The sequence below is a fragment of the Phyllobates terribilis genome, unplaced genomic scaffold (genome assembly GCF_046119375.1).
Source record: "Phyllobates terribilis strain yellow unplaced genomic scaffold, ASM4611937v1 Scaffold_156__1_contigs__length_4398808, whole genome shotgun sequence".
NCBI lineage: Eukaryota > Metazoa > Chordata > Amphibia > Anura > Dendrobatidae > Phyllobates > Phyllobates terribilis.
In genome coordinates this window covers 3,417,009-3,443,620 of record NW_027362916.1, presented here as the reverse complement: position 1 = coordinate 3,443,620, position 26,612 = coordinate 3,417,009, and the positions used below count along the sequence as shown (strand labels likewise).

General features: G+C 44.1%; 1 protein-coding gene across 1 annotated transcript; it reads right to left on the bottom strand.

The window, feature by feature from the left end:
- Window positions 1-73: 73 nt before the first annotated feature.
- Window positions 74-26,123, bottom strand: LOC141207007 (uncharacterized). Its single transcript, XM_073664365.1, has 8 exons — window positions 26,044-26,123; window positions 21,604-21,700; window positions 8,009-8,158; window positions 7,703-7,879; window positions 7,496-7,619; window positions 7,315-7,412; window positions 7,034-7,124; window positions 74-3,506 (listed from the first exon to the last, which is right to left on the bottom strand). Exons 3-8 carry the CDS (start codon window positions 8,084-8,086, stop codon window positions 2,329-2,331), a joined length of 1,746 nt encoding a protein of 581 aa, XP_073520466.1. The 5' UTR covers window positions 8,087-8,158; window positions 21,604-21,700; window positions 26,044-26,123; the 3' UTR covers window positions 74-2,328.
- Between the last annotated feature and the right edge of the window lie 489 nt (window positions 26,124-26,612).

Sequence of the window (26,612 nt, the reverse complement as noted above, 5' to 3'; positions counted from 1 at the left end):
ACTCCTTTATTTTACTCAAAAAATGGCTGAAGATTAGTATAAAAGGCTATCGGCCATTTTTGACCAAACAGTACAAGTGTAAAAAAAAACCTGGAGCAAGAAGTAAAAAAAAAAAAAAAAACACCTACTACCCACAGTAAGAACCCCTCAAATGAGGAAACGTCAATTAACCACAAGTTTCAGAACCGCATAATGAATATTTTAAAAAATATCAAATTTCAACTTTGGTCATTTTTGACCGAACAGAACAGCAGGGTTAAATAAAGATTCTTATTGTGAAGCAATAACTCGAGATGCTGGATTTAAGAATTTGAATTTTTGTACAAAATTTGTTAGCATTTGTTGTCATTTTCCATTTTTGATGAGTATTGTACAACCATTTAAATATGGACATGAATGTAAACTTACATTCTTTCCTACCAATCCTTAATTTTTGAAGATCATCTATGTCTGGGAAACTCTTGGTTGAACAGTAAATCAAATATTTTAATCTGTCCGAATCATTTATCCATTGATTAGGAGAGTCATGTTCACAGAACATTAACACCAGACGTCTGGAAAATGTCACAGGAATCCACATTTTAAATAATTGATTCCTCTCCTCATTAGTTAAATTAAACTTATCACCAAAGCTCTCAAATATCTCGGAATTTCTACAGACATGGATTTTTGGAATGATTTTTTATCATTTTAACAAATTTTTCCAAACTTTAATGTGTAGCTTTTAAGTTTTCTTCTAATTTTAATGGTCTTTGTACATAAGCTCCTCCTACATTACTTAAGTCAATTATCATGTCTCCTACATCACTTATTATGTCAGTTTCTCGTTCATCCGTTCCCATGTCAGTCTCTTTGTCAATAGACACAAGGTCACCTTCAGTAGCTGTCATCTTGTTCAATTTCCACATTACAGTCAGAATCAGTAACATCATTAGTATCATCTGACACTATTACACAGTCATGCTTAGACTTTTCTGACACTATTACACAGTCATGCTTAGACTTTTCTGACACTATTACAGTCATGCTTAGACTTTTCTGACACAAGTTTGTGAAATACGTCAATGAATTGTAAAATATTTTTCAACTTCTTTGTCTCTATAAAAGGACACCAGCTTAGAATCTATTTTTAAATTTTCCATTTCACATTCTGCGCATAAGCTAAGCCACAAAAACGTCTAAGTCAGTCTCGTCAGTAGCCTTAAATTTTAGTTTACTTTGCTTAGAAAAGAAGAAATAATATCCATATTTTTCCTTAACTTCAGATTTCTCAGATTCTCCTTAACACTGGGGTTTGGTCATCAGTGTACGTCTGATCCTTGTAGTACTTCTGGTGCCTGTCAATCCATCTTGAGAATATATCAGTCCTCAATCTTCTGTAGGTTCTTTCTGATTCTTGTGACAAAGTTAGTGGATTTCCCGACACTTGGACAACAGGTGTTCAGCAAAAGCTTTCCTCCTCTCCCCCACCTTGTTCAAGGAGAAGGAAGCCACTTGAAAGCACAAAAAAATCAGGAATGGGGGCTCGCCAAAATGTTAAATATACTTATTTTCATATATTTATATATAGATAGGACTGTTTATCAGATGCGATTGTTCAAAGAATATATTTTTTATTTTTGGGTTGTCCATTAAAAATAATAATTCCAGCAGTTACATAAAATAGGTGAAATAGTTACAAAATGATTTTCCATTTGTCCATAATTAGCCTATTAGTTGAGATTCACCCATCTTTTCCTGGGATCCTGAATGGTAGGTTGCGTCTGTCTGTGTCCAGCACGTGTGTCAGGGCCTACATGTCAGCTGCCTCTTCAGCTCTTAGATCCTAGCACTGAGCCATGTAATGTAGAATGGAAAAGAGACCCCGAGCCTCCCACCCTGTATGGGTTATATTGGCCCCTCACAGCACCTGTTCTTCTGCTTATGGCACTAACTTACACTGAGCTAAAAAGACAAGAATAGCCTGAATGTCTTGTCAGCAAAACCTATCTCGAGGCTGATCTATATAGAATTCAGATTAAAAAATGAATATCCATAATTCATATTTAACAGTAATATAGCACACCTAGAAGTGTATAGGATTATAATGTTTATTACAATATTATGGTTATATAAGAAATTTCAAGAATGTGGAATGTTAATTGTAAGATATAGTGACTGCAAGTTATCAGACGGTAATGGGCAAGCTGAAAGGATATATAGGAGAGATGCATGTATGTCATCCCTATGGTATGTTATTTTATTACTGTATGTACTGGTTTCTTGGTTTGTAGAAAAAATCTAATAAAAAAATAACTATAAAAATTTATTGGATTAAAAAAAAAAAGATTAGGAAAAAGGCTTCTCCCCTGTGTGAGTTCTCATGTGTCTATCCAAAGCTGATTTCTGGTTAAAACCTTTCCCACATTCTGAACACGAAAAAGGCTTCTCCCCTGTGTGGGTTCTCTGGTGCTTAATCAAAGCTGATTTATGGTTAAAACATTTCCCACATTCTGAACACGAAAAAGGCTTCTCCCCTGTGTGAGTTCTCTGGTGACTAACAAAATCTGATTTATGGTTAAAACATTTCCCACATTCTGAACACGAAAAAGGCTTCTCCCCTGTGTGGGTTCTCTGGTGCTTAATCAAAGCTGATTTCTGGTTAAAACATTTGCCACATTCTGAACATGAAAAAGGCTTCTCTCCTGTGTGAGTTCTCTGGTGATCAACCAAAGTGGATTTCCGGTTAAAACATTTCCCACATTCTGAACATGAAAAAGGCTTCTCCCCTGTGTGGGTTCTCTGGTGCTTAATCAAATCTGATTTCTGGTTAAAACATTTGCCACATTCTGAACATGAAAAAGGCTTCTCCCCCGTGTGAGTTCTCTTGTGGATATTAAGAAGTGATTTCTGGTTGAAATATTTCCCACATTCTGAACAGGAAAAAGGCTTCTCCTTACTGTGAGTTCTCTGGTGTCTAACAAAAGCTGATTTCCAGTTAAAACATTTCCCACATTCTGAACATGAAAAAGGCTTCTCCCCCGTGTGAGTTCTCTTGTGGATATTAAGAAGTGATTTCCGGTTAAAACATTTCCCACATTCTGAACATGAAAAACGCTTCTCCGCTGTGTGAGTTCGCTGGTGCGCAACAAAATCTGATTTCTGGTTAAAACTTCTGCCACATTTGGAACAAAGCAATCTATTGTCTGCTGTGTGTATTTTTTGATGCTTAAGAATAGATTTTTCGAGGGTAAAACTATTTCCATTTTCTGAACGTGAAAATGACCTCTTTCCTTTAGGAGCAGTTCGTTTTTTAATGCTTATTTTTTTATTTTGATTTTTTTCCTTCATAGTCGGTAATGAATCAGAAGACAGGACCTGTTCCATAGGCTTAGATGATAGATCTTTGCTTTGAAGGGATGATGGTATATCCGGAGAAATGGCATTCACTTCAATTGTATCCTGTAAGATCTCAAGATCATTCAATTTAAAAATCTCCTGTCCCTCCGATCTCCTGGTACAGTCATCTGCCAAGAAAAAAAACAATTAATAATTTTGAATGAAATATCCTTGAATTTATATTTTTGAACATTTCTACTTAAATGTCTGTAGAAATGGCAAGTTATTGACAGAATGACAGTGAAACGTGAAAACCTCACAGGATGAACCAGTAGAGCGTGGTGTTGAACTGTTTGTTCATTCTGTCTCCAAAATATGGAATAAGAAGCCACTAAACAATGTTATGTAGACAAAAATAATATCAATAAAAACGTCTTCTCATCCATAAACCAATGCAGCAAAATCCGGTCTCCCAAAGTCAAATCTCCCCCTTCCTTCTGAGCCTTGCAGTGTGCCTAAACAATATTTAGCAACCATGTATTTGGCATTACTATAGTGAGAAGAACCCACTTAATCTACAGTGTGTGTCTCCTGGAGCACAATCTGGGCACTATGTGTTGGGTAATAAAATGGCAAATGCGTAATTTTCACTCTCCAACATCCACTGCGTGCTAATTTCTGGAAAGTGATTGTGGAGTCAAAATATTTACTGCACCAATAGTTAATTCACTGAGGGTTATAATTTTCAAAATGAAGTTACTTTATGGTGATTTCTACTGCTCTGGTTTTCTGTCATTTTATTATATTAAGGCATCTGTAAATGGTGTGTCCCATCTCCTCTGGTGATAAATGGATTATATAGCACCAAGCCTGTTCGTGGTGGCCATCTTTTGAACTGCCAGGTGACCATACAGTGCCCCCAATACATTGTGTCTGGGAACTATTCCAGCAAGATCTGCATTCCTAATAGCTAAATGTCGCTCCTTCCCTTCTTAACCTGCCATGTGCCCAGACAGTAGTGTACAGCTGTATATAGGGTATTGTCAAATTCAAGAGAAGTTGGAAAATAATTTGTAAGGTCCATTTGTTTCCTATTATCCTTTGTGAAGAATTCCAAAGTTATCTCCACATAAAGTGACACATGTCAGATTTGAAAATGGAGCCTGACTAGAAACATAAAACTGGCTGCAGGAAGGGGTTAAATCAGAGGATTACTGAAGTCAAAAACTGTGACTATAGACAATAACACATCTACTGAAATGATCAAACTCAACAGTCTCCATCAGTTAAAAACGAGTAACTAGTGGTGAAACCTCTCTGGGGTAATTAAGAGTATGGGGCTCGGTGGCTCTTAGCAATCTAAACTATCGTAAGGGACAATATTTTCTGTCAGATGAGTTTCAAGAAGAAATATTAGACATTTAAAGAGAACTTTTCATAATAGTGCAGAGCTGAGGTGTCTTAAATTTAGACCTCGGGCATTGGGAAGACATAATGGAGACCTTCTTTTAAAGACAACGAGGGAGTTACAGAGTCACATAAGTGAGTCAGGCCGATTCCACTACACTCAAACTATCATACAAAATGAACCTGTAAAAAAAGACACAATAAAAGATATGTTACATCCCCAACAACAATATATGTATCAGGGGAGAACTACAACACTAAACCGGAATTGCAGTCATTTATGGTGGACCATTGGAGCTACTATGAGTCCTGATGAGAAGAGTAGAGAAAGTATTGGTGCTCCTGTCAGGCAAAATGTATTTTTGGTCATAGTTTTAAAAAATGAGAGCTGTCTCAAATCTCCACCCCCCCTGTCCATTTGTAAGAGTTTTACATAGAAGTCACTGTTGCTTTTCCCCCAAACCTCAGGAATTTTTAAGAGCGTCATAAAGCCTCAGCTCAGAAAAAGCACTGGTATACCCTGGATTTTTCCCTCCAATCCTATTGTTTAGCTGTACAAACGTTTAATGTCGATTTTAATAATGCACATGACTGTCACAAACACAGGGACCACATTTTTGAGATCGTCAACTTGGAGACTATCTCAACTAGGAGACCACCGGAAGCCCGGGAAATGGGTTCTGAGCTTCTGAGCATCATAGAGATTTCATATTTGATATCCATCTTCATGAATAGTGTTGAGGGCAAACATGATGTCTCCATCTTGGATGTGGGACCCCCCCACACCAAGATATGAAATCTGAAGGAGTTTTAGGTCTTCTGCAGCTGGGTGGGTTCACAAAGCCGAGCCCCCGTGTGAGGTAAGCACCATGGGTGTCTCCTAATGTTTTGGCCCCTTTACTAAAAACCAGAACGGCCATTTTTTAAGTCATTCTTGCCCCGGGACGTCAGATGCATGCACACCACGCTGCGTTGAAGAATCGCATCTAATTTCCGGGGACCCGTCCCCCCCACAGAATCTGAGACCATCACCACGTGGCACAGGTTTTGCTATTACTTATCCCTTTTATTTTAATAACTGTTTATGCATATATGTACATTGTCTCTTTTATAATATCTTTTGTAAATACTGCCCACTTTCGGGAGTAAATCATTATTATTTACCAGCTTCGTTCTTCTTGTCCTATGTCGAGCACCCGCTAATTCACGTTACCTAATGGGTACCCGATCCACCTGTTAAGCGATTGGTGGTGGCAGTATACCAGTTTTTATGTGATAATGTGGTTTGAGGGTGGCTGGTCGGAGGTATATATACATTCCTGGAAGGAACTGGTGGTATATATATACGTCCTGTTACATCACGTGCCGCAATAGTCGACATAAATTAGAGCAGCTGCGCCCGTGCTTATCCTCGGTCAATACCGTGTTTGATCAGCAGGATAAGGGGGCACCAGAGAGCTGCAAGGTCTGACCAATTGGTGTTTTCGTGACAGCTCCCCATTTCAGGAGAGATTGTGCAGTAATCTGAATTCCCTAGGATTGAAAACATAATGGAATTTATGATGTGGAGTGAATCCATGAAACCAGGGCTCGAGCCATGCCAACACATCTTCTGCAGGCGTGAATATATGTATATTACAGCCTTCAGCCAAGCACAGCTTAGAGATATATCATGGCACAGGTGTAATGTTTTTATGTAGTTTATCACGATCCTGTTTGAAGTTAATTGGTTTGAAAAGTCAAGATAAAGGGAAACTCTGTTGTTATTGTACAGAAATTCACACTTGGCCTCAATGCACATTTAATGTTGATCATAAAAGCGAAGTTTGTCCAGAAAGACTGGACCTGGTCTTGTAGGAACCATATGAGCACATTCAGCAGCACAGAAGGGAGAGAAGGTAGATTCATCCAATAAGATATCAGGGATCTAGGAAGCCAACACCATCATTACCCTCCGCTTTCTCTTACAGGCCCAGCATAATATTTTTCTTCAAGTGATTTTCTAACGTGTCAGCACATTCTACGTACGCGGTCATTTGGCTTTGTTACAGATCTGGGCAGGTAACGGACAGAGTCTCCTAATCCCAGGAGGTAGGTGGATCCTCCAGGTTGTAAGTTCTCTAGAAAAGGTCTTTCCCAATTCACAAAGTAATTTGAACATTTTCGGATGGAGGAGAATGTTATGCTCTAGCGGCAAAATGGTGATCACACGATTGTGATACTACCGGACTGCACTACCAATAGAGCAGCCACAGCTGGTGACTGAGAAGACTCTGTGACTTCTCTGCATTTAGTGGTTACTACTCACCTGGATGGTTATCTGTAGGAATCTCCTCTTTACACCGCTCATCACCCCTCACATATGTCTCTGTAGTATTAATATGGGTCAGATCTTCACCCTGAAACAAATATTGTAAAAGTCACAGACAGATGGAGAAGTCCCATCTATGATCAGCTTTAATCCTGCCATCTCAACCGTTCTCATTATAAAACATATAATCCTGGTGGATAAAACAAGACTGAGCACAAGACCTTCACAGCCGTCTACACATCATAGGGGAGATCTCATGACACCTTCTCTCCATCTACCTGATGATCCTGAGGAACATTGGGGTCTTCCTGTTTACAGTCTTGTGAAAGAAGAGGATGGGGACATCTCTCTGGTGTTGTCCTCTTACTGGATCGATCTGGAGGAAACACATACAGGGACTGAATTCATCCTTTATATACAGATAATTATAGGCCATGTGTATTTAGTCCTGTTTATTACCTGGCGATGTGAGGCACTGGGGAACCTCCATCATGACGTCCTTGTACAGATCTTTGTGTCCTTCTAAATACTCCCACTCCTCCATGGAGAAATAGACAGCGACATTCTGACACCTTATAGGAACCTGACACATACAATGATACCGTCACCCCCCCGATCCCTTCATAGCATTACTGTATAATGTCCCAGAATTCCCAGCAGTGTCACCTCTCCAGTCAGCAGCTCAATCATCTTGTAGGTGAGTTCTAGGATCTTCTGGTCATTGATGTCCTCATGCATCAGGGTGTAAGGTGGAGGCCCTGTGATTGGGCTCAGGGGTCTTCCCCATCCCTCAGACACAGGGTCCTGACAGCGCTCACTAGAGGTCTTCACTACTATGTAATCCTGGTAATGGAGAAACTCATTAATAAATCTCACTACAGACATTTCCAGAGTCCTCACCTATCCAGTTCTGTCCATCTGTTATTCCCATAGATAAGAATGATGTAATGTGACGTCATCAGAATCTCTCACCTCTCCAGTAAGACGGAAGAGGATGTCTAGGGTGAGGTGTAATATCCTCTCCGCCATCTTGTCTCTGTCCATATCCATCTTTGATGGGTAAATCAGGAAAATTCTCTTATCTAGAAGATCTTCACTGAGAGGATCCGATATTGTAGAAACCTGAATAAGAAGATGAGACAATGTAACATAAAAATCCTGTGTAATAATACAATTACTGGAGATAATAAGGGAAACATATGAGGAGATTTATTATTTTACAGTATTCAGTTTTCTTCTTCACATCTACTAATAAAACCTACTGTATATATTTTATGCCACAGAAAACAAGCAGTTTCTTCCTCTCCAGTTGAATATGTTTCTCATAGACTCATCTTCCATAACACTAATTGTCGTCTCATTTACCGACACTGGAATCAGCATTAGTAATACTGCAGGAGATATTCATTACACGTGACATGAGAAATAATTACTTCATGGTGAGGACGACATATTCATTTCTACTACAGCTCTAGAAACATTTTTGGCCAAAGTCTGTCACTGACTACATCACCACCAGCCGTCTATATGAATGTTTCCCGTCTTCCCCGGGCTCTACCATGTTGGATCTCATCACTGATTCACACACAGAAGTTTGAGGCTTTTATAAAAGCTTTTTTGTTTGCACAAACACCGCAGACAGAAATTATTTGATACCAAAGTCTCCATATACAGTTTTTTATGGGGTTTATTTATGGCCTTAGGCTTTCCTATATTACAAGAAATACACCAGAAAAAAAATCAGATATTAAAATGTTTCAAAAGAAAACTGGCACCAACAATTCTTGTAAAAAGAAAGAAATTGCAAAACGTATTAGGCCCATTGTTATTTCTTAAGAAGTTAAACATTTGTTTTTTTAAAAAAATAACTCTTTTGGGCACCAGAAAATAGATGTACACCGCAGGGATGGCACAAGTGCGGCTGCAACAGAAACCTTGGCAGTTTAACCACTTGCTGCTGTCAAAAGGAAACATGGCATCTATGAAGGTTTGACAAAGTTTGGCTCAATTCCCCTCCTCACCCAAGTACTCAATAGTAATAAGTTACCTTTTAACACCCCCAAACACATTAGACTAAAGTTGCATTAAAGCACTGATTTCAGTGGGGTTTAGTCGACTATACAATGTATTTGGGGCCTACCGACATATAATGTCAGGGCAGAGAAGGATCTGGCATCCTGAATTTCAGAGGCTATTCCGTTTGTTCTTCCTGTAGATAATCCTCCGCTATAGGAGTCCGGAGGTGACTCTCTCATACAGACCACAGGAAAGATGGAATATTTGTGTGTATGGGGGAGTCGGGAGAGATAGCCGTCTGCCAAATGACCATTCAGCCAACACTTATCTCATGTGTATGGAGTCGTTAGTATTACACTAACAGGCAGGGATAATACACGGCACTACAGTAGTACAGTGCATCACTGAGCAATCAGAGTCTTGCATGTTGTATGATCGCACTAATCAGTGTTGTTTAAAAAAAGGTTTAAAGTGAAAAAAATATTACAGTTTTATCAACAAGAAATATCAGTCACTATAGTGAAAACAGATTCACTGCGCAATGTTAGGTAAGTCACGTCCATAACAACAATAGCTATAAGTGGACCCCCCAACCTCAAAAGGAAAAAATATATATATATATATATATATATATATATATATATATATATATATATATATATATATATATATATATATATATATATATATATATATATATATATATATATATATATATATAGAGAGAGAGAGAACTCATATCTCCTGACTCTGCAAGCCTGGACCAGATGATGTGGAGATGAATGAGGAAGAACAATGTCCAAGGGTACGTGCCCACGATCAGGAATAGCAGAGTTTTGGATGCAGCTCACCTGCGCTGCGTATAAAACGCTACATTCCACATTAGGTACCAGCAGGTGTAGTTCTATAGAAACTTAAAACTTAACGTTTAATACCATTAGATAAAATATATGCCAAATGCAAGGACCTAAAAACACACAGTTTGACTGCCTGTGGTATATAATAACCAAGAGAACTTCCATATATTGTTACTTCCAGAGATATAGATATATGTCATATAAGCATATTACATCTCTAACACAAACCAAGGAAGGAATGGCAAATAGGAAAAAAGATAATGAAGCCCACAGTACACTATATCAACTTATTGTACCCCAATATGTGGGAACATGAAGACATTCACCCTGAGATATGGGAACATGAAAACACTCGCCCCATCAATGGTGACCATTTAACTCTGCTATATAGAAATGGAACATCCTCACCAATTTTGATGACTGTCCATGCTCTCGGATCCCAGAGGGGGCTCCATATGATGGTGGTGAACCGAAATTCATAAGGTCACCAACCAAATACCGCTCCCCAGATGCCGCTCCCGACGCGTTTCTTAGCCTTAGCTATTCATCAGGGGAAAGAAAAAAGAGGACATGCGGTATGCACGCTGCCCAAAGTCGCGCAGCTCATTCACCAGACAGCGCTACTTCATGCTCTATTAGATCCTCTTTTGAATCCTAATCGCGCTCTGTTCATAATCGTGTCACTTCCGGTTCCGGTCACCTGACATCCGGTATGTGGAACGCAGATGCCGGCCGTGACACGCAGACGTCACTTCCGGTATGCGCGTCATAGACAAGGAAAAATCGCACATAACGGAGCGATAGCTAGGGGACACGCAGGATCACCAGCCGGCATCCTGCTTTGGATGTCACCATAAAAGGGGTCTCATCCATGAATATCCCAAGCCATGGAAAGTGTCCAGAACATATAATAACTGGCACTTATCCTGGCAACATACCATATGTACCGCGGTATATATAAAACACGCGTTCATTTTACCCCAGTGGTTAGAAAGCTGGAAATGCTTCATAGGTCCAGAATCGCACAGTGAAGCTACGGCCCAGCCCCAGGAGCGCACTTTAAACCCAAAATAGTGATGAAAGAAAAATGACAAAAACAGAAACAAAAAAATATATAAAAATAGGAAGGAGAGGGGTATGAAGGGATATGAGGGAACATAAGGGAAGAATGGAGAGGGACCGCACCTCATAGAGTTGGAGAGTTGTCCCAGTCGCCCCCTCTTGGTGGGGCCGTAACTTTGTCAATTCCCATGTAGCGTATTATATCCCTACTGTTCGGATGTACGTTATTCACGTGTTTTGCCAGGGGGGTATCTCTTTTCAGGGCGATATCTCTTTGGTGCTCTCCTACTCTTCTTCTCAATTCTCTCTTTGTCTTCCCTATATATTCCATTCCACAGACACATTTAGCCATATAGATAATTCCCTTCGATCTACAATTAATGAAATGTTTGACAACAAATGTTTTTCCGGTGACATTACTTATGAAGTTTTTCCCTTGCGTAATAACTTTACATGATACGCATCCACTACATCTAAAACAGCCAGTTATGGAGCTTTTCAGCTTTTTGTTCCCCATATGGCCCATATAGTGACTGTGGACCAATCTGTCCCTAAGGGATCTGCCCTTTTTATATGTAATCATAGGTCTTGAGTCGACCATGTTACCAATATCCTCGTCCATTAATAGAATCGGCCAATGTTTTTGTAATATCCTACGGACTGTATACGACTGATTAGTGAAAGTAGTGATGAGTCTGCAGAAGGCCGTTCCTATAGATATAGGGTGAATTAGGGAGAGGAGTGTAGGGACAGCCGTCGAGGAGTGGGGGCGCCATTTGCGCAGGTTTATAGGGTGCCAACCTCCACTGTCAGGTAGGGATATTACTTCAGGTGCTGAATAGGGATGTTTATAGGTCCCCTGGTTCCCTACATACATTCCTCTAACTCTCCAACTCTATGAGGTGCGGTCCCTCTCCATTCTTCCCTTATGTTCCCTCATATCCCTTCATACCCCTCTCCTTCCTATTTTTATATATTTTTTTGTTTCTGTTTTTGTCATTTTTCTTTCATCACTATTTTGGGTTTAAAGTGCGCTCCTGGGGCTGGGCCGTAGCTTCACTGTGCGATTCTGGACCTATGAAGCATTTCCAGCTTTCTAACCACTGGGGTAAAATGAACGCGTGTTTTATATATACCGCGGTACATATGGTATGTTGCCAGGATAAGTGCCAGTTATTATATGTTCTGGACACTTTCCATGGCTTGGGATATTCATGGATGAGACCCCTTTTATGGTGACATCCAAAGCAGGATGCCGGCTGGTGATCCTGCGTGTCCCCTAGCTATCGCTCCGTTATGTGCGATTTTTCCTTGTCTATGACGCGCATACCGGAAGTGACGTCTGCGTGTCACGGCCGGCATCTGCGTTCCACATACCGGATGTCAGGTGACCGGAACCGGAAGTGACACGATTATGAACAGAGCGCGATTAGGATTCAAAAGAGGATCTAATAGAGCATGAAGTAGCGCTGTCTGGTGAATGAGCTGCGCGACTTTGGGCAGCGTGCATACCGCATGTCCTCTTTTTTCTTTCCCCTGATGAATAGCTAAGGCTAAGAAACGCGTCGGGAGCGGCATCTGGGGAGCGGTATTTGGTTGGTGACCTTATGAATTTCGGTTCACCACCATCATATGGAGCCCCCTCTGGGATCCGAGAGCATGGACAGTCATCAAAATTGGTGAGGATGTTCCATTTCTATATAGCAGAGTTAAATGGTCACCATTGATGGGGCGAGTGTTTTCATGTTCCCATATCTCAGGGTGAATGTCTTCATGTTCCCACATATTGGGGTACAATAAGTTGATATAGTGTACTGTGGGCTTCATTATCTTTTTTCCTATTTGCCATTCCTTCCTTGGCTTGTGTTAGAGATATAATATGCTTATATGACATATATCTATATCTCTGGAAGTAACAATATATGGAAGTTCTCTTGGTTATTATATACCACAGGCAGTCAAACTGTGTGTTTTTAGGTCCTTGCATTTGGCATATATTTTATCTAATGGTATTAAACGTTAAGTTTTAAGTTTCTATAGAACTACACCTGCTGGTATCTATATCTACTTTTGTGTAGTTGTTTCTATTATCCCCGTTGCTGCATTTTGATACATTCCACATTACAAGCACAGTAGATGGGATTTATAGAAATCCCATGCCCACTGTGCTTCTATTTGACGTTGCATAAACTCACCGGTGGTGCGGGTTTACGAGCCACAGCATGTTAATTTCTGTTGTGGAGACACTAGTCTCCGCAAACAGAAATTTCCACAATAGAATGTATTAGATGTGGTAAATCCGCATTGTTCAATGAACACATGCAGATTTAACTGCGTGATTGAATGCAGCGTATGAATGCATAATGCAGAAGAAGCAGTCTGGAACTTTCTGGTTACATGTAGCAGTACATAACTTTTGTTACAAGCCACAACAGTCCAGCAAACCATTATGGGAAGGCCCATCATCCCCTGTGTCACTACGGCCCCTGAGAGCTACTCTAAGCTCCCAGTTGATTTGTGAGGACCTCACTGGCTGAGGTCCATCGGTACAACTTCTTAGTAGTACTCTCTATGTCCATTCGATGACTGGCTTCCTCAGGGGCTGGGGTTATAATTAGTGTTGAGCATTCCGATACTGAAATATCGGGTATCGGCCGATATTCGCGGTATCGGAATTCCGATACTTAATTCCGATACTTTTACAATATCGTATACCGGAATCGGAAGTTCCCATAATGCAATGAGCCAGTTTCATTTTATTCAGCCAATGAGGATCCTAAGAAGTGTGGGCACATCCTGTTAGGCATGTAGGCATCTTAACTAATGGCATGGCTGTGATTGGCTGCTGAAATGATGTCATGATGCACTATAAAAGCCGCCGCCGCCATTTTGAGCTCACTCTGCTGTGAATTCAGTTAGGCATAGGACGCTGCTGTTCTGAGGGACAGTTTTAGCTACCTATTTGGTCTATTCTGCTTTACCCAAGCTACTTTATAAATCGCTGTGCCTTGCAGCGCTAGTGCACAGTTCTCTGCGCTGTTCACGGCTGTCTGCAAGGTCTGTGTGTGTGTGAGTGCAGCTCACCCTGCAGTGTGTGCTTCAGCCACGTCTGGTTGTAGTGCACTCAGTGTGTGTCACTGCCTCATACATTGTCCTTTTTTGACAATTCATAATTTTTCCTGATATCTCCTATTAGTGTGGTGGTTCCATCCGTATTCAGCTAAATTGGTTCCAAACACACTATATAGGAGTAGTTAGAGGAGCCTTTCTGCAGCATTGCGCCCTGCAGCCCCAGCCAGATTAGTATTAGCCTATTTTTTGTAGCCTCATCTATTGCATTGTAGGTTACCTTCCTACATTGTAATAGCTACAAAAAGTTTGTGATACTATCGGTATTACATCTTTGGGCACATCCAGTGTCTTTTTGTGACAAAAAAACGTAAATAAAGTTCACCAAACACTCCACTTTACAGTTGTGTAGGCCACATTAGCTCATATTAAAGTCTAGTCCATACTTTATAAAATTAGTGTTTCTTATACATGTTAGCAGCTGTTCAGGAATAAGCATACTAAGGCCTTAGTACTTTTCTGCCTATCTTTATCAGACTACCAAGATGAAGTAGGCAGGGAGTAAGGCATGTGGTCGTGGTTGTGGAGTTTCTGCAGGGAGAGGACGTGAGGATTCTGTGCCTGCAGGGAGAGGACGTGGGGATTCTGTGCCTGCTGCGGGCACCAGTGACTCAGCATCCCCCAGTTTTACCAGGGAACAGTCCTTTATGCGCAGCTTTGTAGGAGCTAGCCGTACCCCACTACTGCGAGAGGACCAAATTGAAGCCGTTGTCGGATGGATTGCAGCTAACGCATCGACTTCAATTAGTTCCAGATCCTCTCAGGTCCAGAGCACTGAAGAGCACCCATCTGTCTCTTCACCACCTGCCAAATTGCCCAGGCAGTCAGAGAGCCCTGGACAGGAGCCAGCTCTACTTCTGTTCTCTGAATCTCTTGGCTTGGAAAGAGGGGGTCAGCCAAGCAGAATTCGAGAATTTGAAGAAGAGGTAGTATGCAGTGATGCGCAACCGTTTTGTCTCTCTGAATCTGAAGAGGCGGGTGGGCCAGTGCCTATGGTCAGCAGCACACCTCAGTATGCATCTGATGATGAGACTCAGGTGCCTCTTTCTGGTGCGTACTGTGCTGTCGAGACTACCCAGGAGAAGCAGTTGTTTGAAGAGGGTGGTGTAGATGATGAGGTCCTTGACCCATCATGGTGTGAGGGACAGGAAGGTGGTGGGAGCAGCTCTGAGGAAGAGATTCCCCAAACAGCCCAAAAAGGAGGGATAGGGAGGGGGCAGACTTGGTTGCCTGTAGCCTCCACTTAGGCACCCATTAGGAGCATGGCTCTTCCAAAATCCAAAGCGGACGCTCCCAAGACTTGCAGTGCCTGGTCCTTTTTTGACACAGTTGCAGATGACATTTGCTTTGTCAAATGCAAGCAGTGTAATCAGAAGGTGAAAAGAGGGAAAAGTGTCAGTAACCTCAATACCACAAATATGTGGAAACATGTGCGGACCAAGCACGTGGTGGAGTTACAAAAACACACTGAAGACCTAGGCCAACCTACAGCGCCACCTAACACCTCTTCAGCTCGTGTTGTAGCCTCTTCCTCCAGCTCACACACAGCTGGTTCGGCTTCCTCACAGGATCGCCATGGAAGAATCTCTGGCACTGTTGTACAGAGACACAGTGTAATTCCACCCACAGCACCACTTTCCCAGTCATCCTCACACTCCCAGGCCAGTCTACAGCCATCGTTAGCACAGGCATGGGAGAAAAGGCGCCCATACTCGGCAAACCAACCCCGAGCACAGGCTCTGAATGCTGGCATTGCTAAACTACTGGCCATTGAAATGCTATCATTCAGGCTGGTGGAGACTGACACCTTCCGTAACTTTATGGCATTGGCAGTCCCACAATACAACGTGCCCAGCCGCTTTTATTTCAGCAGGCAAGCCGTCCCTGCCCTGCAACATCATGTGGAGGGAAAAATTAAACATGCGCTACAAAACGCCGTCAGTAGCAAGGTCCACCTGACCACCGATGCGTGGACCAGTAAGCATGGACAGGGACGATACCTTTCCCTCACTGCCCATTGGGTAAATGTTGTGGAGCCGGGTACAGATCTTGAGAGTGGCGCTGTACGTGTTCTGCCAACTCCAAGGACTGCAGGAATCCAGTCTGTACACATTGACTCCTCCTCATACTCCAGTTCCTCTGAATCAGCGCTGCAGGAGCCGTCACGGTCTACCTCCACATCGACCCGTGAACGGTTACCTGTTATGATGACCGATATGAGCACAGCCGTGGCCAAACGTCATCAGGCCGTATTAAAATTAATTTCTTTGGGGAATCGAAGCCACACAGCGCAGGAGCTCTGGAATGCCATCAAGCAGTAGAGCGACGTGTGGTTTGTGCCAGCGAATCTCCAGCCAGGCATGGTAGCGTGTGACAATGGCCGAAATCTGGTGGCAGCTCTGGGCCTAGGCAACTTCTCTCACATCCCATGTCGGGCACATGTGCTCAACTTGGTTGTGCAGAGTTTTTTGAGGGACTATCCGGATCTTGATGCACTGCTTCACAAGGTCCGCATAGAGTGCGCTCACTTGCGGCATTCCAGCAACGCAAGATCACGCATTGCAGCTCTGCAGCGCCGATTACGTCTTCCGGAACATCGCATCATATGTGACCTACCCACCAGGTGGAATTCAACGTTACATATGTTGGAGAGGTTGTGTGAGCAGCAGGCAGCAGTAATGGAGTACCAGCTGCAGCAGGCGCAAAAAAGTCGCAGTGCGCGCCGTTCACACTTCACCACCACTGAGTGGGCCTCTATGAAGGACATTTGCCACGTTTTGCATGCCTTCGATTATTCCAAAAGGATGGCGAGTGCAGATGATGCACTAGTCAGCATGACTATCCCCCTTATCTGCCTGCTTGAAAAAACACTGCAAGCACTAAGGGACAAGGTTTTGGAAGAGGTGGAGGATGAGGAGTCACAAATGCCATCTGATTCTCTACAGTCTGCGCAACGTGGTTCCTCACAAAGACCTAGGCAGGGGACACTTTGTGAGGAGGATGAGGAGGAGTCAATGGATGAGGAAGACATCTGTCCAGAGGAGGGAGGTACACAATGCTCTAGTAGTCAGTATCTAGAGCGAGGGTGGGGTGATGCAGAGCAGGCAGAGATCACGCCTCAAGCAGGGACAGCGTTTCTTGGCCAGTTGGCAGTCTGCAGCACATGGTTGATTTCATGCTGCAGTGCCTGAGAAACGACCGCCGCATCGCCCACATTCTCAACACGGCTGATTATTGGGTGTCCACCCTCCTAGATCCTCGCTACCGGGACAACTTACAAAGCCTCATAACACCACTGAACCGGGAGCGTAAAATGCGGGAGTACCAAGACGCACTGGTGCATTCCATCATGTTCTCCATTTCAACCGAGAGCAGTGCTGCTAGTGCTTTACAAAGCAGCTCAGTGCATCGAGGCAGTGGAGGAAGCTCTGCACAAAGAGGGAGCAGAAGCAGAGCCTCAGCACAAGGCAAGACCAGTATGGCCCAAATGTGGCAAAGTTTTGTGTCCCCACCGCCACAAATGTCTACACCATCACAGACGGCTCCAGTCAGCAGGAGGCAACGTTTTCGTCAGATGGTGACAGACTACATGTCTTGCCCTCTCAGTGTACTCCCAGACGGCTCTTCTCCCTTCAAGTTTTGGGTCTGTAAGCTGGATACATGGCCAGAGCTTAGTCAGTATGCATTGGAGGTGCTAGCTTGCCCTGCTGCTCGTGTATTATCGGAACGCGTCTTTAGTGCCGCAGGTGGTGTACTAACAGACCGTCGTATGCGACTATCCTCCGATAACGTTGACCGGCTTACTTTTCTCAAAATGAACAAGGCCTGGATCTCTCATGAATTTGCCAGTCCTCTTCCAGAATAAGTAATTGGTTGGCAACAGTATCCAGGTCTCCTGTTGTGTTCATGTTTCTACCACCTGAACTGTAATCCCTGAGCTCCAACACCGCCAGTTGGCGCTCAGAAGTGCCGTCTGCACAGTCAACACTTGCTGCCGGGTTATTGGGGTTCAGTAACGTCAGCTGTACCCCTGCTGTGCGGACGGCAATTTCTCCTGCTCTGTCCTCATTCACACTACTACAAATTTTAAAGTTGCTCCAATTACACCTCTGGCTCCTCTGTTTTCAGTATTATCCCTGAGCTCCAACACTGCCAGTTGGCGCTCGGAAGTGCTGTCTGCACAGTCAACACTTGCTGCCGTGTTATTGGGGTTCAGTAACGTCAGCTGTTCCCCTGCTGTGTGTCCGGCAAATTCTCCTGCTTTGTCCACATCCACTGTACTACTGATTTAAAACTTGCTCCAATTACACCTCTGGCTCCTCTGTTTTTAGTATTTACCCTGGGCTCCAATACCGCTAGTTGCTGCTCAGAAGTGCCGTCTGCACAGTCAACGCTTGCTCCAGTGTTATTGGGGTTCAGTAACGTCAGCTGATCCCCAGCTGTGTGTCCGGCAAATTCTCCTGCTTTGTCCACATCCACTCTACTACTGATTTAAAACTTGCTCCAATTACACCTCTGGCTCCTCTGTTTTTAGTATTTACCCTGGGCTCCAATACCGCTAGTTGCTGCTCAGAAGTTCCGTATGCACAGTCAACACTTGCTCCAGTGTTATTGGGGTTCAGTAACGTCAGCTGATCCCCAGCTGTGTGTCCGGCAAATTCTCCTGCTTTGTCCACATCCACTGTACTACTGATTTAAAACTAGCTCCAATTACACCTCTGGCTCCTCTGTTTTTAGTATTTACCCTGGGCTCCAATACCGCTAGTTGCTGCTCCGAAGTGCCGTCTGCACAGTCAACGCTTGCTCCAGTGTTATTGGGGTTCAGTAACTTCAGCTGATCCCCAGCTGTGTGTCCGGCAAATTCTCCTGCTTTGTCCACATCCACTGTACTACTGATTTAAAACTAGCTCCAATTACACCTTTGGCTCCTCTGTTTTTAGTATTTACCCTGGGCTCCAATACCGCTAGTTGCTGCTCAGAAGTGCCGTCTGCACAGTCAACGCTTGCTCCAGTGTTATTGGGGTTCAGTAACGTCAGCTGATCCCCAGCTGTGTGTCCGGCAATTTCTCCTGCTCTGTCCACATTCACGCTACTACAGATTTTAAAGTTGCTCCAATTACGCCTCTGGCTCCACTCTGTTTTTATTATTTACCCTGGGTTCCAGCTGTTTCCCAGCAGTGTCTTTGGCACGGGTACTCCCTCCTGCCCAGCCTGGTTCCAGCACGCCAGCTGTTTCCGGGTAGTGTCAACGTCACTTTGCCTCCAATGCATTGTCCTGTCGTGTTGCGGTCGGGTTAGCCGACTCTATGGTGCCTGCAGTTTAGGTGACTCCTATGTGGGCTGCGGGATCTGGCAATGAAGGCTGGTTCCATAGTGCCAATAGGACAAGCACCCCCTGTAGGACTGTGGGTTTTGGTAACTGCGGCCGGCTTGCGGCCTTGAAACTTTTTTTTACATGGGTACCTTCTGCTACCCCTCCGGGTTCCAGTACCGTCAGCTGGTTCTTGGCAGTGCCTTTGGCTTAGGTGCCTCCTTCTCGGTATCCAAGTTCCACCAACGTCTGCTGGTCCTTGGTACTGCTTTCTGGCACAGGTACCTCCTGCTTAGTAACCGAGTTCCAGTACCGTCAGCTGGTCTTCGGTAGTTCCATTGGCTCTTGTACCTTCTGCTACCCATCCGGGTTCCAGTACCGTCAGCTGGTCCTCGTTAGTTCCATTTGCTCTTGTACCTTCTACTACCCATCCGGGTTCCAGTACCGTCAGCTGGTTCTCGGCAGTGCCTTTGGATTAGGTGCCTCCTTCTCGGTATCCAAGTTCCACCAACGTCTGCTGGCCCTTGGTAGTGCTTTCTGGCACAGGTACCTCCTGCTTAGTAACTGAATTCCAGTACCGTCAGCTGGTCCTCGGTAGCTGTACCTTCTGCTACATTTCCAAGTTCAAGCTTTTTGAAATGGTTCTTGGTAATCACTCTGGATCTCCCTGACGAGGACCCTGAAGATGAGGACCCTGAAGACCACCCCGAAGAAGACGAGGACCCCGAAGACAAGGACCCTGAAAACGAGGACCCTGAAGACCAACCCGAAGAAGACGAGGACCCCGAAGACGAGGACCTTGAAGACCAACCCGAAGAAGACGAGGACCCTGAAGACGAGGACCCTGAAGACGAGGACCCTGAAGACGAGGACCCTGAAGACGAGGACCCTGAAGACGAGGACCCTGAAGACGAGGACCCTGAAGACGAGGACCCTGAAGACGAGGACCCTGAAGACGAGGACCCTGAAGACGAGGACCCTGAAGACGAGGACCCTGAAGACCAACCCGAAGAAGACGAGGACCCCGAAGACGACAACCCTGAAGACGAGGATCCTGAAGACGACCCCGAAGAAGACGAGGACCCCGAAGACGACAACCCTGAACACGAGGACCCTGAAGACCAACCCGAAGAAGACGAGGACCCCGAAGACGACGACCCTGAAGACGAGGATCCCGAAGACGACGACCCTGAAGACCACTCCGAAGAAGACCAAGAAGATGACCCTGAAGAAGTTGACCAAGAGGATAAAGAAGAAGAAGACAACCACCAAGATACAGAAGAACAAGAGACAGAAAACCAAGAAGCAGAAGTACAAGAAGCTGCAGAACAAAAAGCGGAAGAACATTAAGCATAAGACAAAAAATCAGAGCAAAAGATAATATCTAAATTATAAGCAGAAGATGACTAAGCAGTGTATGGGGGTGAGTCCGTTCCTCCTCGTGGTGCCCCTGGAAAAGACCTGCTGCTGCAGGCCAAACTGAACGCAGACAAATCCTGTTGTAAATCTTTTGTGACAAGCAGAACGAAAGGTGTAATGTTCAAACTTTTATAGATAACAACTACAGGAATGCCTGTCACAAATAAGAATATGATGAAGATGAAGAAGTAGAATATGAAGAAGATTAATAGTTGAATAAGAAGAATATGAAGAATGTAAAAAAAAAGAATAATAAAAAGAAGGTGAAGAAGAAGAAGATGAAGAAGGTGAAGAAGAAGAAGATGAAAAAGATGCTGATGCTGAGGATGATGAAGGAGAGAGTGTGGGAGAACTAAAAAAGAAGGTGAAGAGCATGGAAGTAATGAAACATAAATATCTGACAAAATATAAAAATACTTAACATAGTCAATATTTCGTAACTCAGAACGTCTTAAAAAATATATTAATTCCTGCTATTCCATTTGATTGGGCTAAACCTCTATGCCTTTATTGTCTCCCCCACCTCCCCCAATACATTCTACATTATTCTTAGTTGTTTTCCTTCATGTAGAATTAACCTACAAGGAAAGAAAGGGTTTTCTTTTCATTCCGATATTTCTGTCCCATTGACTTGCATTGGTTTCCGGTATCGGAATCGGCGATATCCGATACTTTTTGGGTATCGGTCCGATCCAATCCGATCCGATATTTCCCGATATCGGAAGGTATCGCTCAACACTAGTTATAATGCAATAAAAAATGGAGTCACTTACCTTTTAAAGCCTTTGCTTTAGCACCATAGGTCCAATAGGTACCAATAAATTGGCCACTTCTATGTCCAAAATCTTAACAGCTTATTGCTCTTTCTTCCTGCAGTCATAGTGGAGATATGACGAAATTTTAAATTGATCTACCACTTTTAAAGATAAATCATGTTTTAATGCTTTTAATCCTTTATTTAGGGTTTATTTACCCCTACAGTAATTTGGTAATACGCAAATATCTCATAGGTCCTGGGTTTATTAGCATTTGCACCAAGAATGGGGCTAAGTAAGTATTTATTAATTAGCCGTGGGGTAGATAGTACCATATTGTGTATGTAGGAGGCAGTACTGTGGGAAAATTTTACTGTGTGTGGGGAGGTGGCAGTACTGTGGGAACATTACACTGTTAGTGGGGGATGGCAGTCCTCAGGAAACATTATAATGTGCATGGAAGGATGGTGGTATTGTGGGAACATTAAACTTTGTGCTAGGGGAATGCTAGTACTGTGGGAACATTATACTGTGTGTGGTGGGAATGGTGGTACAGTGGGAATATTATAATGTGTGTGAGGGATGGTGGTACAGTGGAAACATTATACTGTGTGTGGGGCGGATGGTGGAACTATGGAAATATTATCTTTTGTATGAGAGATGGCAGTACTGTAGGAACATTATACTGTGTGAGGGGCATCATACATACTGCATAAGGAGTGTAAGATTGTGCGCCATAAAAAGAGAAAATCCTCAGTGTTGTGCAGCATTTGTATAAGAAGATTGCCATCTGTCGTCCAAGCGGAACCCTCCAGAACCAATGGGAAGAGGTCGAGTTTCAGGAAGGAGTCTAGATGGTTCACCGGGTAAGGTGACTTTGATGACACAGTTTCTTGACATAAAAGGCCAGCTCCCCAAAATGGGAGCAGATTTGTTGCCAAGCAAAGAATCGAGCACGATATGTGCAGGGGAATCTGAAGCCGAGGAACCAGGCCGTGGTAAAACCCAAGGCAGCGCGTTGTGGTGCGCCGGGAAGCAGAACCCGGCCGGTGCCAGATGAGTCCCAGAATCCAGTCTATGCTAGCTAAAGCCCAAGAACCAGACCTGCGCCGGTCAAGAGCCGAAGTCGCAGCTACGCCAGTCAAGGCCAGAGAACTAGACCCCAGTACTTCGGGTATGAGAAATGCCCACAGTTGGATAAGCACTGAAGATCCGCGAGGAGATTCCTCTCGGGAGTATACGGCTACAGTTAAGAGTGGGAGGCGCAAGTGAGCCAGGCTGCTGCTTCCAGCACTGACGTATGCTACAGGGGTTGGTCCAGGCTACTACAACAAGCAGGGCAAGGCTGGTTGAAGTGATGGCGGCCCAGCGAGCCTTGATAAACTTTGTCAGGAGGACTTGCATCCTACGGGGAAGAACCGGAAACCCCCGCTAGGGAAAATATTATATACAGTGGGTACAGAAAGTATTCAGACCCCTTTAAATTTTTCACTCTTTGTTTCATTGCAGCTATTTGGTAAATTCTAAAAAAGTTTATTTTTTTTCTGATTAAAGTACACTCTTCACCCCATCTTGACTGAAAAAAAAAAAAATGTAGAAATTTTTGCAAATTTATTAAAAAAGAAAAACTGAAATATGACATGGTCATAAGTATTCAGACCCTTTGCTCAGACAATCATATTTAAGTCACATGCTGTCCATTTCCTTGTGATCCTCCTTGAGATGGTTCTACTCCTTCAATGGAGTCCAAATGTGTTTAATTAAACTGATAGGACTTGATTTGGAAAGGCACACACCTGTCTATATAAGACCTCACAGTGCATGTCAGACCAAATGAGAATCATGAGCTCAAAGGAACTGCCCAAGGAGCTCAGAGACAGAATTGTGGCAAGGCACAGACCTGGCCAAGGTTACAAAAGAATTTATGCAATACTCAAGGTTCCTAAGAAAACAGTGGCCTCCATATTCCTTAAATGGAAGAAGTTTGGGACCACCAGAAGTCTTCCTAGACCTTGCCATCCAGCCAAACTGAGCCTTGGTGAGAGAGGTAAAGAAGAACCCCAAGATCACTGTGCTGAGTTTCAGGGATGCAGTAGGGAGATGGGAAAAAGTTCCACAAAGTCTATCAATGCAGCCCTCCACCAGTAGGGCCTTTATGGCAGAGTGGCCCGACGGATCCTCTCCTCAGTGTAAGACATATGAAAGCCCGCATAGAGTTTGCTCAAAAACACATGAAGGACTCCCAGACTATGAGAAATAAGATTCTCTGGTCTGAGACGAAGATAGAACTTTTTGGTGAAAATTCTAAGAGGTATGTGTGGAGAAAACCAGGCACTGCTCATCACCTGCCCAATACAATCCCAACAGTGAAACATGGTGGTGGCAGCATCATGCTATGGGGGTGTTTTTCAGCTGCAGGGACAGGATAGCTGGTTGCAATTGAAGGAAACATGAATGCAGTCAAGTACAGAGATATCCTGGATGAAAACCTCTTCCAGAGTGCTCTGGACCTCAGACTTAGCCGAAGGTTCACTTTCCAACAAGACAATGACCCTAAGCACACAGCTAAAACAACAAAGCAGTGGCTTCAGAACAACTCTGCGACCATTCTTGACTGGCCCAGCCAGAGCCCTGACCTAAACCCAATCGAGCATCTCTGGAGAGACCTGAAAATGGATGTCCACCAATGTTCACCATCCAACCTGACGGAACTGGAGAGGATCTGTAAGGAAGAATGGCCGAGGATCCCCAAATCCAGGTGTGAAAAACTTGTTGCATCAATCCCAAGAAGAGTCATGGCTGTACTAGCTCAAAAGGGTGCTTCTACTCAATACTGAGAAAAGGGTCTGAATACTTATGACCATGTGATATTTCAGTTTTTCTTTTTTAATAAATTTGCAAAAATTTCTACATTTCTGTCTTTTTTTCAGTCAAGATGGGGTGCAGAGTGTACTTTAATGAGAAAAAATGAACTTTTTAGAATTTACCAAATGGCTGCAATAAAACAAAGAAAGAAAAATTTAAAGGGGTCTGAATACTTTCCATACCCAGTGTGTGTGTGTAAATATATATATATATATATATATATATATATATATATATATATATATATATATATATATATATATTTGTCGGGACCATCACCCTTGTCAATAGCTAAAGTAACATACGGTCAGAGGCTGCGTTTACAGTTAGAGTGAGCCGGAGATTTCATTGTATATCTGATATTCTAGATTTCACCTTGTAATCTCCCTGTTCTGCATTATTCACTGTTGCTATAGTTATCACAATTCCCCCATATCAGGGACATAAATAATTATATTTGTTACTCCCACATTGTGTATGTCTGTGCGTTGTATCCAGTCACCTGATTACAGGGCATAATGGGGGCATTACACTGTGTGGGGGCATCATACATCCTGCATAAGGGGCATAATGGGGGCATTACACTGTGTGGGGGCATCATACATCCTGCATAAGGGGCATAATGGGGGCATTACACTGTGTGGGGGCATCATACATCCTGCATAAGGGGCATAATGGGGGCATTACACTGTGGGGGGGCATCATACATCCTGCATAAGGGGCATAACGGGGGCATTACACTGTGTGGGGGCATCATACATCCTGCATAAGGGGAATAATGGGGGCATTACACTGTGTGGGGGCATCATACATCCTGCATAAGGGGCATAATGGGGGCATTACACTGTGTGGGGGCATCATACATCCTGCATAAGGGGCATAATGGGGGCATTACACTGTGTGGGGGCATCATATATCCTGCATAAGGGGCATAATGGGGGCATTACACTGTGTGGGGGCATCATACATCCTGCATAAGGGGCATAATGGGGGCATTACACTGTGTGGGGGCATCATACATCCTGCATAAGGGGCATAATGGGGGCATTACACTGTATGGGGGCATCATACATCCTGCATAAGGGGCATAACGGGGGCATTACACTGTGTGGGGGCATCATACATCCTGCATAAGGGGCATAACGGGGGCATTACACTGTGTGGGGGCATCATACATCCTGCATAAGGGGCATAATGGGGGCATTACACTGTGTGGGGGCATCATACATCCTGCATAAGGGGCATTACACTGTGGGGGGCATCATACATCCTGCATAAGGGGCATAATGGGGGGGCATCATACATCCTGCATAAGGGTCATAATGGGGGCATTACACTGTGTGGGGGCATCATACATCCTGCATAAGGGGCATAATGGGGGCATTACACTGTGGGGCAGTAAAGGGGTCCTGTACTATGAGAACAATACGTTTCCTCCCTTCCTGTCTCCATAGTTGGGTCGTATGTATCTATTACAGGAAACAGAACAGAAACCTTATGATTCTTATAAAGGGGCAACACAAGACCCCAAAAGAGTCTCCGTGCTGAAGGGGTTAATGCCCCCTGCGCCCAGTAATGGGGGTCTCCACATACCTCCACCTGCAGAGCCGCCACAACATATATGGCTGCTCTGTGCGCACAGGAGCTGTGATGAGGTCACAGGAGGGGAGGAGTCAGGGGTCACATGATCAGGGGCCTCAGTGGATGCAGGACTCTGCTGTGCTGGTTGTCATGGTGCTGGATGAGCTGAAGTTTATGTGTGGGGTCAGGAGGGGTTTACAGTGTGGATATAGCAGAGCCGCGTGTGTACGAGGTGTACGGAGCAGAGCCGCGTGTGTACGAGGTGTACGGAGCAGAGCCGCATGTGTACGAGGTGTACGGAGCAGAGCCGCGTGTGTACGAGGTGTACGGAGCGGAGCCGCGCGTGTACGAGGTGTACGGAGCGGAGCCGCGCGTGTACGAGGCGTGCGGAGCCGCGCGTGTACGAGGCGTACGGAGCGGAGCCGCGCGTGTACGAGGCGTGCGGAGCGGAGCCGCGCGTGTACGAGGCGTGCGGAGCGGAGCCGCGCGTGTACGAGGCGTGCGGAGCGGAGCCGCGCGTGTACGAGGCGTACGGAGCGGAGCCGCGCGTGTACGAGGCGTACGGAGCGGAGCCGCGCGTG

Bases quoted from the DNA above. Each gene is read 5' to 3' on its own strand.
- LOC141207007 (XM_073664365.1), bottom strand. From the start codon at position 8,086: ATGGATATGGACAGAGACAAGATGGCGGAGAGGATATTACACCTCACC. The intron at 7,880-8,008 runs GTGAGAGATTCT...CTCCATTACCAG, and splicing joins TCTTCCGTCTTACTGGAGAG to GATTACATAGTAGTGAAGAC. The intron at 7,413-7,495 runs GTAATAAACAGG...TGTTTCCTCCAG, and splicing joins CCAGTGCCTCACATCGCCAG to ATCGATCCAGTAAGAGGACA.